At 30.8% G+C, this 12,785-nt stretch overlaps 4 protein-coding genes across 6 annotated transcripts; 2 read left to right on the top strand and 2 right to left on the bottom strand.

The window, feature by feature from the left end:
• Nucleotides 1-532: 532 nt before the first annotated feature.
• On the top strand, nt 533-1,065 carry LOC145761447 (ATP synthase F(0) complex subunit g, mitochondrial-like). Its single transcript, XM_082574583.1, has one exon. The coding sequence runs from the start codon at nt 585-587 to the stop codon at nt 882-884; it is 300 nt and encodes a 99-aa protein (XP_082430709.1). The 5' UTR covers nt 533-584; the 3' UTR covers nt 885-1,065.
• A 271-nt stretch (nt 1,066-1,336) lies between these two features.
• Nucleotides 1,337-3,001, bottom strand: LOC145763767 (uncharacterized). The gene is made up of 4 exons (XM_082575283.1): nt 2,922-3,001; nt 1,782-1,960; nt 1,541-1,622; nt 1,337-1,461 (listed from the first exon to the last, which is right to left on the bottom strand). Exons 1-4 carry the CDS (start codon nt 2,974-2,976, stop codon nt 1,406-1,408), a joined length of 372 nt encoding a protein of 123 aa, XP_082431409.1. The 5' UTR covers nt 2,977-3,001; the 3' UTR covers nt 1,337-1,405.
• Nucleotides 3,002-4,648: 1,647 nt separating this feature from the next.
• Nucleotides 4,649-10,699, bottom strand: LOC145747179 (E3 ubiquitin-protein ligase XIAP-like). 3 transcript variants are annotated; one of them, XM_082564864.1, is made up of 12 exons: nt 10,640-10,699; nt 10,037-10,113; nt 9,610-9,736; nt 9,206-9,318; nt 8,856-9,106; nt 8,569-8,660; nt 7,871-8,062; nt 7,540-7,605; nt 6,383-6,954; nt 5,900-6,236; nt 5,508-5,704; nt 4,649-5,333 (listed from the first exon to the last, which is right to left on the bottom strand). In XM_082564864.1, the coding sequence occupies exons 2-12, from the start codon at nt 10,098-10,100 to the stop codon at nt 5,038-5,040; spliced, it is 2,307 nt and encodes a 768-aa protein (XP_082420990.1). In that variant the 5' UTR covers nt 10,101-10,113; nt 10,640-10,699; the 3' UTR covers nt 4,649-5,037. The 3 variants fall into 3 exon arrangements, with proteins under 3 accessions (XP_082420990.1, XP_082420989.1, XP_082420991.1); XM_082564863.1 differs by lacking the exon at nt 10,640-10,699 and adding an exon at nt 10,278-10,577; XM_082564865.1 differs by lacking the exon at nt 10,640-10,699 and adding an exon at nt 10,278-10,393 and having other exon boundaries at nt 5,194-5,333; nt 5,500-5,704.
• A 328-nt stretch (nt 10,700-11,027) lies between these two features.
• Nucleotides 11,028-12,607, top strand: LOC145750217 (uncharacterized). The gene has a single exon (XM_082566200.1). The coding sequence runs from the start codon at nt 11,310-11,312 to the stop codon at nt 12,573-12,575; it is 1,266 nt and encodes a 421-aa protein (XP_082422326.1). The 5' UTR covers nt 11,028-11,309; the 3' UTR covers nt 12,576-12,607.
• The last annotated feature ends 178 nt before the right edge of the window (nt 12,608-12,785 follow it).

Here is a 12,785-nt window from a genome sequence, read left to right as displayed (position 1 = left end):
CTAGTCTACTAGTTCGCAGTTTATTAATGAATGTTCATGCCGCCATGTCCTATTGCCTGCCTGTCTTATTTTTTGCCTGACATTAAACAGCTATAAGCCCTATTGTTACTTATAGTTGGTTACCATCTGACAGAAAGTCAATGTCATGTTTTTTTTTGTATATATTTTTATCCTTGATGTGGGAAAGTTGAATGCGCGACTTAAACATAGAGTAACATTAGTTACTCCGACCCAGTCTCGAGTTGCCTGTGGCAGTTTGGGATATTATAGATTATAATTGCCCGATAATCATACTGCTGAGCTGATTAAGTGCTGGCTCAGCAGGAGTTCATATCGTTTATACCACCTTACTCAAGGGCGCTACAGCATGGGATCAGTGGGGATTGAACACACGACCTCATGTGTGGTGTAGCAAGTGTTCTTACCACTACACCATGCTGCCGGTGTTGTAGTGTCTGAATGTCAGTGAAGTTTATTGCAAATTTATGTTTGTCAAATACAATATATAAATACTTGTTTTACATTCTTGCTTTAGGCAAATAAGGATCCTTGTAACTATAAGTTGTAAATAACTTGAAACAAATATGTCTAAACTAATGGCAAAGATTCCTGTGTGGAGCAAATCCGGTATTGCATTCGCAACTCCTCGATTACAAACTTTCTGGAAATTTGCCAGAGTTGAACTACGACCTCCGACCCCGGGTGAGGTTGGTGAAGCTGTTGGGATTGCCTCAAAGTCCGTTGGCAACCTCACTTCTGGAAAATTCATGCAACTATCTGTGAAACAAGCTTGGCAAAACTCATTAGTTTTTACTGAAGTTTTGATGTGGTTTTTTGTTGGTGAAATGATTGGAAGAAGAAGTCTCATAGGATACAAAGTTTAAATAACAATCTTTATTTGAATATTTCAATTTTTATGTATTGGAAACTGCTTAAACAGCTCATTAAATTAATATCCTAAAACCAATTTGTATTTTTTAATTTGGAACTAGATTTAAATAATAGGGTAGATTTATAAGTTGGATTTAAATCATTTAATATCTTTCTAAAGATTTATTCTTTATATAGTGTAACCCTTTAAAAAAAGTTTAAATAGAATCTAAATGAAGCATATTTTTACAGTTTTTACAATTGTATTTAGCGAATTAATAGCACAAGTTTAAAAACAGAAAAGAGATGATTATTAATAGCCTTTACATTTAAATAATGCTTTAAAATTATTTAAAAAAAGCTAAAATTAATCAAGGAAAATTTTAAATATTTAATTACAAAAAATATCTAAAAAAATTTAAGATAAAAAGTCATTAATAAAAACCAAAGCCCTTTCAAAGAAATTTAACAAAACATCCACAGTGTTCTTAATTTTTTTCTGGCATCTCTCAGTATTTAAAGCCCCTTAGTTATTTTACAAAGGTTTAAGCGTGCTACACTTCATAATATCCCGGCACAAAAGACAAAGGACTGCAAAAAAATAAAGTTTAGTAAAATAAGTTTTAGTTTCTCATTTAAAAACAAGTTTGCTATTTTGTTTTCGGTTTACCTCTCTTAGCTCGCTTTGCGCAAGGTTTTCCAACCAACTTTTTCGTGATCCGACTAAACACGCACATTTTGCTGCATTTTTTCTACCATAAAAAGTAAAGTTTTTATTTAAATCGGTACCGCTATATAGTAACAGCTTACAAAAGACTACCAATATGTTATTTTTAACAACGGCTTGAATTTTTAAGTGCTTAAGATATAAAATTATTCTGCATTTTTGCAATAGAGTTTCATTGTCTTACCACCAACTGATTTGCATTTATCGGTCTTTTATTTTTATTTCCTTGAATTTTAGGTTTGGGTTTAGTGGTTGTCAATGTTTTAGTTGCTTTAGATTCAACTTTTTGATGTGCTTGGTTTGTGATATTTAAACTTTGCTGAGTTGTTTCAATTTGTTTAGATGTAGTGGCCTCGGCAGATACTAAATATATTTAAAAAAAGCATTTAAGTAAAAATAAAGTCTAAGCTGGTTAAAAAGGTTTGTAAAAGCCCACATTTAAAGACAATGCCGAGTTATTAAAAACGCTTTATTAGTGGAATGACGTGGCAATTTAGATTTTCAAGATTTTTATCTACGGAAAAGTTAACCGAAAAGGGTATGAGGTTCGTGCACTAACACATTTTTATCTTTTTCGTAATCTGATTTAAAAAGACAGTAAACACATAACATTTGATGGATTAAAATCGATAAAGTAATTTCTTTCAATTATGGTTTTTGGGTTTTGTCGTTAAGGGAAATAAAAATACTAAACGCACGTGTGAAAATAAATTTAAATTATGGGGGGACAATTTTAACTATTAACTTTGTTACGTGCACTTTAAAGTCTAGTCAATGTACGCCAATAAAACAATATCAAAAGTTCGTCAACACCAACACAAATTTATTAACTTAACAAAAACAAGACAGGGCATTCACATTCTGATTTAGCAAATATCAATAACGCTCTTTAAACTTAAACGAACAAATTCTTCTAACGAAAATTTACGTCAACAGAAATTCCATCAAGATTACCACATTGCTGTTTACACTTGCCACAAAACCGAACCGTTGCGAACTTGCATTAACTTCCATGTAATATCGTATTAACCTTTAAAGTAAGCCACTTGGCAAACCTGTAACTTCTTGTTTTAGATTAACCACAATCTATTATCCACTAGACTTATAGTACGACGCAAAAATTTGTTTTTAAACAAATTCCTTAATATATATAAATGCGATTTGTTTTACGCGTGAGTTTATTTCTCCATAGGAATCAAAATTTAACAAAGGGCATTTTTATACTCAAACTTTTTTTGGTAAAGAAAATTACAATATCTACACAAATTTATTGCTAATTAAGTTAGAGTATTCTTAATAACAATCGAACTATAATTTAAATTACCTTCATACGAAACCATAAGGACAAAAACAGATATTAGCAAACAGATAAGATTCATGTTTTCTTTCTGTGTTTAATTGCTCTAAAAACAAATTATAGTTTGTTAAGAACACTTATATTAACATATCTTTCTAAATAATAAAAATTATTTAGTTAACTAAAAAATATAAGTAAATCCCCCAAATAACTATTTATTAATTCTTACAATGTTCAATTTATTTAAAAGAGTAATATTACTTGGTGATTTTCTAGTATTATTACTTTAACCTTTTCTTTATCAACACTGTTAGCGACTAAACTTTCTGCAATTTAATATTATCTTTAAACTTAAAAAAAAAAAAAAAAAAATTGGCGATCTATCCAAGTGATATCTAACCACGAATATGGGCCAGACAAACAACTTGAATCTGGTTTTATAAGGAAGCGAAAACACTTTAAGAAGTTTCGCGTGTGTGGCTTTAAAATAGGCAAAAGCGTTTTATTGGCACATTTAAAATATTATTTATAGAGTTAAATGTTATAAGTTTTTTTTATTAACCCCTGTTGATTTTAAAAATTGTTTATTCGCAATATAGCTTAAATTTAATAGGTTTTGAATTGGTATTTTTAGCATAACTACTTCTTTTGTTAAATAATATTATCTCGTTGAACCTGCTTAGCTGCTAAATTGTATTTGTTTGGCAAAGTTGTATTAATACAGGTGAAATTAATTTTATTTTAAATTTTTGTGGTTTATTTTGCCCGACTCACCTAAACGCCAATGTCGTACCAAGCACAAAAAATCTGCGAAATCATGATCGGAATTTTTAACATCTGATCCATTTCTTTCTTTTTAGGTTTTTTTACAAGTCCTCGTAAACAATAGAAAATGTGTACAAGTAAAAAACAAAAAATTTTAATTAAATTAAAAAATAATTTTTTAAGTTATTAAATTGCAATTAAAAAAAAATTATAAAAATCTTTACCTAAGACAAACTTATTAGGAAAATTATTACATCATTTCTTGATATTAATTTTTGTGTTATTATATTTAATAATATACATTTTACATTTTTTCGTATTTAATAATATGCAATTAACATTTATTTTAACTTTTAAATATCGCCTAAACGCTTCTGAATTTTGCCGGAAAAAATAAACTTTAAGTTAATTTGATTTTATACTATTATTTGCATATCGTAAACCACTTAATAAAAAATAAAACCAAAAATGAGTAGGCGGTAGAAATAATAACACGCGTTACCAATAGGCAGGCATCGAATAATAAAAATCGACATTATTTAACTATTTAGGATAGGCCTATAGACTATAGGGTAGGAGAATTGTCATGAGTGTCGCGTTTTAGTTGATCTAATAACAATATTCACAAAACGTTGCAGACATTGTTTGTAAAATTTAAAAACCATTTATCCTAAATTATTTTTTTTCTCCAACTTAGATTTGCTTTGATTTCTGAAACGAATTGGGATTACCGGTTATTTATAGTAATTTATGATGACTGTAATGGACAACCACCAAATAAGGTGATTCTGTTTAACTTAAAGGTGCGACAAGGTGTACATGTCGACGGATATTAACACATCCCCAAAATTTAACTTTTCCGTTTAAAAATATTACAAACAAGTTAAATATAAACGATTCCTAAAAATATCTATATTGTTCACACATTTGCCAGCTTAATTTTTTAACTATTCCAAAAATAAATCTAAACAATTCCAATACCATTTTTTCTGCCTAATGAAAAAGTTTAATTAATTTAATTTTAGTTTGCAATATATACAACATTAAAACCAAACCATTTTTTATGAATTAAGCACAATTACACAACGCAAGAATGATACCGAGTAAATGAACTTGCTTGAAGCGATGTTACTATAAAAAAATCACGAAATATAAATTGTTAAAGCTAGGGCTACTGACTTGGTTACAAGTTAATTTTCAATTAATAAAAAAAGATTACAGCGTGATAGCATATGGGGCATTTAAAAGAAGATTTCCATTATTAAAGCCATGCACTACAAATTGATTTCATTTAATAAACAATCAAGCAACAAAATTTCCCCTCATTTCTAATACAATTAACAAAAAAAAAATTTTCGAAAAAATATTAACGTTTCGATTACATTGATGAATAAGTTCTGTAGGCCTTGCTGATACGCGTACGGCATATCGGGCATTGTCTTAGGGACCTTGTACAGGCAAGACAACAACACAAGTGCCCGCATGGAACAAATACCATTTCCGCATCCCCGTCCAAACACACTTTGCATCTTTTTTCGTCTCTTAATCGTCTTAATTCTTGCTCCGTTTCTCTGAACGAAGCCTCCGGTACATTTAGGTTTGGTTGTTGAGTGCTGGAGGTCGCAGGTTGGGTTACGGGTGGGGGCGAATTTGGTAGATTTCCTGTTAGACTTTCTAAACGAAAAAAAAATTTAGTTACACTGCACAAACAAAATAATGAAAAAATGAATAAAAAATAAATAAAAAATAAATAAAATGCTTAAATTTAAGCTGTAAAAATTCATTTTGTCAATTAAAAAAATATTATTTACAAATGTTGCAATTTTTTTTATAACCACACCTTCTAACCTTCATCTGAATCTCCCATATTATTTCCATCAGGTTGGAAATGAATAAGACCATCAAGCAAAGCCTCCAAAGATTGGTAACCACATGAATGGTTTCTTATTTGTTGTTTTAAAGCTGCTTTAATTTGCGAGCGACTAAATCCCATGGTAATTGCCTGTGCCACCATGTCAGATTGCATACAAGATAAAAGTTCTTCTCTAAATAATTAAATAAATTTACATACAGCAACTTATTTATAAGAATTAAGTTAACAAAACATGATAAACACAAAAAAAGCTACCATACAATCCTTAAACATAGGTGATGTCGTGTGTTTATATCAAATGTAAGCTTGTTTAAATTTTTTTTTAAATAACCTAATGTAACAAGTTAATGCAAATAACTTTTTTTACCTATTTCTTGCCAATTCTTCATCTGGATCAAGAACAATTGGAGGGGGAAGCTGCGTAGGACCACTTTCCACCTCTTCAGACAGGGAGTTGGGTTCATATTCAGTTCCAGGGTTACTTCTTAAACTTGGTAAAGATTCTTCTGGTTGATACTGAGTTGGAGATTCGTGTTCACCCGAGATGCTAGATAGAACAGCTTCGACAAAATCAAGACCCCGCTTTGAAAGAACAAAATTGCAAGATGGGTAGTTTCTGACATGAATTTCCCAGGGTCTTGATCCGTGTTGAAAATTTTCAGCCTCGACTCCACAGTACCAACATCTTACTTTATCACTGTAACCTAAAATGTAATACAGCACCCTTATAAATATAAATATTAAGATAAATATTAAAACGTCATAGCATGTTTAACACCCCAAAAGCCTTAGCAAACTTCTAAATAGGACTAACAAAACAAACAAACATAAAATGCTCTTAATTGCTCACCTAAAGAATAAAATCCAGTTTCCACTACTTCACAAGTAAGTTCTGGTCCATGAGGCCAGTTTGGAGAATTAGTAAAAGTCTGTCTGCGCTCTCGAATATCTCCCATGGCTGGTGCTTGTGGATTACTTAAAGGGTAAAGATCCTCAGGTTGACTTATTTGCTGTTGAATCCTAGAAGCTGGGGAGGCTTGTACATGTTGTGCAGATTGTAAAGTTGGGTTTGGTGGGCGAGGCTGGTTAGACTCAGTCTGCATTGAAATTCTTTGCACTCCAGGCTGTAGTGCTTCACCGCCAGTTGAAATAGGCAGATTTCCTGAAGATTCCATTGGTTGTAAGGGCTGTCGATTTCTTGCAGGCACCGAATGTGAATTTGATATTTCAAGTGGATTATCTAGCAAATTTCCCGTGCTTTGTTGGGAGAAATTGGGTTCCTCACCAAATAAAGACGACTGGTTTTGAAAAAAAAGACCACCACGTGGAATGACTTGTGGGTTAACTGGTTCGTTATTTCCTCGTGGTATTGTAATAGAATGATTTGACGGGGGTTCTCCAATTGACGATTCAGGTGAAATACTAATTAGAAAATTTTTTAAAATATACCTTAGTTAAAAATATAGTTAATTAATTAATATCTTTAAAATTATTTTAACACCAAGCATTTAATTTACTAAATTGGTTATAATGTATCTTTCAAACCTGAGTTTTTGCAATATATTTAAAATAGCCAAAAAATGCTAATAAACAACTGCAACTCTTGCGAGAATCTGCTAAACTTTTCTGTGAGAACTTGCTAAACTACTACTCTAATGTCTGGTGAATTTCAACAGAATTTATATCACCATTCTATTATTTAACATTGTGGAAAAATTCCCTTTGATTAGAAACTGAAACCCACATATTTATTTTGGTTTCATAGATTTGTTGGTCTAAGATAAACTACGTCAACCGTTTAATTATTACAACAACAGCTTATGTTCAATGACTAAAAGTCAATACACTTCTGGCCATACTTTCTTATACATTCTAACTAGTTTTTTAAGTAAACAAACTTTAATTATGAATAAGACTACTGTGCCATCATGATTGTGATTCATAGAATACATATAAACTTAAATAACTAATTTTTTTTCCAGGTGAACTAGTTGAAATTAAAATTACCTAGGATTAGTTGCAGGAATGTCCCTTCCAATCGGCAAGTTCCATTTTTCCCTTCGCAATACCATTCTAATAACAAAATTGAATTAGTTTGCTACATCTTTACCTTTGTTTACTAAGATATATTGGTATGTCAAAATAAAAAAAATCAATGTTACAATATTGTTATCACTAAAAAAATTCAAATATATTTTAAGATTGTGAATAACTTTAGTATATTAAAAAATAATATAAACAGCAACTCATTTATCTTATGAAAGAGCTGCAAAACTCTGATTTGTAGGTGCTTTTATAATAAAATGCTATTTGCTTTAAAATTTAGGAATGTACATACTTGCAGTTTCTTGAAGTAATCGCATGAATCTTTACAGGATTGTCATCATCCCTCCAATCCTTAAGTACAACGTTACACGAAAAACACTGGGTTCGATCGGCATTACCCAAGTAAAAAAATCCTTCCTTCGCTATTTCGTGTGTTAACTGTAGGTTGTGTGCAAAGATCCAGTTTTGTGTTTCAAAAGTTTTTCTTAAAGTAAACAAATTATTTATCTTATTAAAAGCTAGTAAGTCCTTTTTTTTAATTATAATCATACTACATCGAAAAAAGCATTGTTAAATTTTGCATACTAGTGAGTTGTAATGCCTAGTATTTTTTGTATGCTATGTTTGACAAATTCAGTTAATAAAATTTAAAACAGTTAATAACTTTAACCGCCAGCATGGTGTAGTGGTAAGAATACTTGCTACACCACACATGGGGTCGTGGGCTCAATCCCCACTGACCTCATGCTGTAGTGCTCTTGAGTAAGGCGCTATAAATGGTATGAACTCCTGCTGAGCCAACACTTAATCAGCAGCATAAATACTGGGCAATTATAATCTATAATATCCTAAACTGCCACAGGCAACTCAAGACTGGGTGGGAGTAACTGATGTTGCTCTATGTTTAAGTCGCGCATTCGACTTTCCCACATTGAGGATAAAGATATATACAAAAAAAAAACTTTAAAATAGTAAAAAATTAATATTCACCTTCTATCAGCTTCTTGTGATAAATCAAGTTGGTTGAGCCTTATTTCATGATTTTGATCAAACACTGAATTTGGTGCCAACTTAACTTGATACTAAAACAAAAAAAGGAATTAATTTAATGTGATCTTGAAAACAGGAACTTAACAAACATTTTTAACAAGGGTATGATAACCTATGGCCCAGGTAGCTAAAGTTATGATTGTCTTTTAAATGTCTTTATTTTAGGCATATCATACTTAACAAGCTTTAAATTATTCAGTTTTAAATTGTCGGTTCAATATACTTGCCTGTCGTCTTTGCCTTTTATTTTCTTGAGGATAAGCTGATGGTGGATTTCTGTTTCCTACTTGAATATTATTGGCACCATTTTGGAGTGATAGCATTGGTGTAGTGAAAACAGTACCAGTTACAGGTCGATTACTGGTTCCTGGAATATTATGATTTTGATTACTGGTTGAGGCACCAATTCCTGGGTGGTGTTCATCTGGTCGTCTTCTTGGTATTAAATGTTGTTTTTTTATTATACTTTCTGAATCCTCTGTAATTAAAACAAAATTTGTAGAAAAGAAACTATTTCTATTTATGAAAATATTTAGTAAAAGTTAAGAAATGGTAAGTTGCAAAAAGTTTGACATACCAACACTTATGTTACCAGCTCGATTTTCATAATTATGGGGACAAGTGTCTCTATGATAAACAGTTGAGTAAAAATCATCACTTGGTTGCATGTCTTCGACTCGATTTCCACAACTAAAAATATTAAAATAATATTTTATTTTTTAGTATACACCCTGAAATTTAGTTTCATTTTGAATCTTGATTTGCATACTAATGATAAGTTAAACAAATGCAAATCTAGAGGCTAGCAAACATTTTATTTGAACAACATAAATTTGAAGGTAAGTAAAAAAAAACTAATAAAAAATGACATGGGAAGCTGTAAATTCTCTGCAACCAGTTAATAATTTTAAAAGACAAAACAAATGTTTTTTAAAGAAAATTTAGGTTCGTCAAAATTAACTATTTTTAATACACATATACCTATAACATTTAAGTTGATTTCTTTCCGGAATATAATAAAATCCAGCATTACATAACTGCATTTCATCACATCTTCCTGAGTAAGGCTCAAATGTTGACAGTCTAAAAATCTCACGAACTGCCTTCCCTGTAAATATATTTAAAAACTGTATGTTAAAATATACTTTAATAGTTTTCACTACAAAAAAGTTTAAGGTTCTTTTAAAATATATAACATCAATCATTGTGGAAAGCGATACTTAAACCATAAAAGTAGCAAGAACAATATTTATTAGGTACTGGATTATAATTTATCAACAACCTGTCATTAGATATAAAATAATAATAAAGGTGGGGCAGGCATAGGGTTAGAAGATTGTAGTTATGGGGCAAAGTAAACAAAAAGTTAAAAACTATTGTACATTTGTTTTAAGACAACAATATTTACTGTTAGAAGGTGACGAAGGGCGGTCTTCACCATTTAAAACTTTTCCATCGCTTTCAACTAACATATTTCGTGCATTTCTGTAATAAATAAATATATTTATGATAAAAAGTATATACATTTTTCAGTATCTAGAAGAAACCTACAATCATATGCAGTTTTATTTAAAACAAATATCCCATTTTTGTTTAATATTAACTTTTTTAAATTAGTAGAGTAATAGGTATTTGGTACTAGTTTTAACCTTGCTGTATAATTCTGTTGATAATTATTGGTTAAATTTTCTTGATTGTAAATTCTGTTTATTCTTAACATAATTACATTTATGGATTAAGTAAATTTTGATAATAAACAATAAATCTGTAACAAAAACAAAAAATATCTTTTTTAACAAGAAAATCTTTTTAAACATTATCTATAACCTAAATATATTTTAGTCTTTTTACTAATTCACTATCAGACTATTTACAAGTTTCAACTGCACAAGTAATATGGTTTCTCAGCCATGATATAATTACACATATCTAATTTTGGTAATATGATATAAAAAGAACAAATATTTCTAAATAATGAGAATATTTTTAATTTAAAAAACAAAGAACTTACCAGTATTTTCCAGTACAATTACCAGTATTGGTTTATTGTTTTCATTTGTTTTTGAAATTTACCTAGAAAAAATACCGGGGGAATTACCATTTGGTAAATATGAACAAATGATGTTAAAATTGACGTAATGGACGCCTAAATAGTCATAATAAGCAAACAGCTGTATTTTATTGTGACAAAACTCAACTTTTATATTTAGCAAAATGTATACAGCTGTACAGTAATAAGAATGGGATGGTTATTTTTTATACAAATTATTGTGAGGATAAATGCTTAGTCACGTGATTAACGGAAAAAGGGAAAAAATAATATTTGTATCGGCCATAGTAACGCAAGACTGCACAGCCATTGTTTTATTATGTTTATAGTCATATAGTGTAAAGTCGACCTTGTTTTATAACCTTATAATAATAATTTAGTAGTAATTTAATTGTAGAAAAACTAAAAAACGTATAAATTTATTGGATGTTTAATTCATGAATGAAGACAATGTTGGATTCTATTCTTTTCTAAAAAGAATATTTTTTTTAGCTTCTAACAAAAATATTGAGAAAGATTTTTCATAGTAAATTTGAAATATTGAAAGTTATATTGTATTTACCAAAAAAAACAATTAAATTTAAACCACACATCGACAAATTATAGTAAAGGCAAATACAAGTGTTAACAAATGGAATTTGAAGCGGCCGTTACCCTGGTTCCTTGTAATTATTGTGGACGAAAATTTGCAGAAGAAAGCATAGCTAGACATTCAAATATTTGCATCAAAACCTCAAAAAAACGGCCTGTGTTTGATTCAAGCAAGCAAAGAGATGTTGGCGAAGTAAAATCCAATTTAAAAAAGAAGCAAGCATCTCCAACAAATAAAACAAATAAAACAAATGCAGCTCCAAAAACAAACTGGAGACAAAAACACAATGATTTTTTAGACACTCTACGTGCTGCAAGAGAAGTCACTGCAGCAAGAAAAGAGGGAAAACCTCTGCCCCCTCCTCCACCCCCTACATTTAACCCCGATTATATTCAGTGCCCCACTTGCCAAAGAAGATTTAGTGAGCATGCTGCTGCAAGACATATAAAGTTTTGTGAGGAACAACATAAAAGAATCGGAAATAAGAGACAAGAAAATGGGAACTTATCAAGCCAGGCTGCAGCTAGAGCTTCAGCCCGACAAAGTTACAGAGCTCCCTTACCTTCTGCTGGAAGGAGAAAATCGAACCCAACTGGTACAGATGGTCCCAGATCTGCACAAAATATGTCACATACAACCCCAACAAAATTTACATTTCAAAAATCAAATAACTACTCTTCCTCATCTACACAAATGGGAGGGGATAACTCTGGCAGGATGCCAAACTATTCCTCAAGGCCAAGGGGGCAAAAAAAACCTACTACGATGCAGGAGTGGGACTCAACGATTGAAGAAAATAATTATACTGTCACCAGAACCAAAACAGGTTTAAAACCAGCATTCTCAACAAATTTACGTGGAAATAAAACTTACGGATACAAAAACAAAGTGGAAGAGCAAAAACCAATGGTTAGAAAAGTTGCAAATCGTGGAATAATGAATACCAACCCCAGGTTAGTCAATGAAGCACCAAGACATGACTGGTCCTCAGAAAGTACAAACAGCGATCATTCTGATGGTGATGGTTACAATGCAAGCAAGTACACCATGCATGCAAAAAATGGTCGCCGTACTGATTCTTCTTCATCTGTTCACTCCAAGGAAAGGTCTTACAAACCATCCATAACTGAACAACTCTCAAGACGAAGAAATCCCTACATGAATGGTGCTGGACAAGAGTTTAATGGTCGAGGTTCTGGTAACAGACAAGCACCAAAGTTTTGCCATGAATGTGGGTCAAAATATCCAGTTGCAAGTGCCAAGTTTTGCTGTGAGTGTGGAATTAAAAGAATCCTAATTTCTTAACTTTGCTATCTTTACGGAACATTTATTTAAAATATTACACCATTTTTTTTTAATAGACATGCATTTAATTAACCATAATTCAAATTATTTTTATACCTTTCTGAAAGTAAGTGTTATATGTGTTTGTTTTAAATAAATTTTATATATATTTTAATTCAATATATGTCATTGTGCTTACATTGTGTCAAACATAAATTCCAACTTCTTTTA

Source organism: Corella eumyota, chromosome 1 (assembly GCF_963082875.1).
Source record: "Corella eumyota chromosome 1, kaCorEumy4.1, whole genome shotgun sequence".
NCBI lineage: Eukaryota > Metazoa > Chordata > Ascidiacea > Phlebobranchia > Corellidae > Corella > Corella eumyota.
The sequence above is the reverse complement of the archived record's forward strand: the minus strand, read 5'-3'. Positions and strand labels throughout refer to the sequence as shown.

Excerpts from the sequence above, each read along its gene's own strand:
- LOC145747179 (XM_082564863.1), bottom strand. The coding sequence starts at position 10,348 with ATGTTAAGAATAAACAGAATTTACAATCAAGAAAATTTAACCAATAAT. Across the intron at positions 8,063-8,568 it reads TCACAAGAAGCTGATAGAAG|AAAAACTTTTGAAACACAAA; the intron begins GTGAATATTAAT and ends GTTTACTTTAAG. Across the intron at positions 5,705-5,899 it reads GAAGAATTGGCAAGAAATAG|AGAAGAACTTTTATCTTGTA; the intron begins GTAAAAAAAGTT and ends TTAATTATTTAG.
- LOC145750217 (XM_082566200.1), top strand. The coding sequence starts at position 11,310 with ATGGAATTTGAAGCGGCCGTTACCCTGGTTCCTTGTAATTATTGTGGA.
- LOC145761447 (XM_082574583.1), top strand. The coding sequence starts at position 585 with ATGTCTAAACTAATGGCAAAGATTCCTGTGTGGAGCAAATCCGGTATT.
- LOC145763767 (XM_082575283.1), bottom strand. The coding sequence starts at position 2,976 with ATGAATCTTATCTGTTTGCTAATATCTGTTTTTGTCCTTATGGTTTCG. Across the intron at positions 1,623-1,781 it reads TAAATGCAAATCAGTTGGTG|AAAAAATGCAGCAAAATGTG; the intron begins GTAAGACAATGA and ends TTTTTATGGTAG. Across the intron at positions 1,462-1,540 it reads CGCAAAGCGAGCTAAGAGAG|TCCTTTGTCTTTTGTGCCGG; the intron begins GTAAACCGAAAA and ends ATTTTTTTGCAG.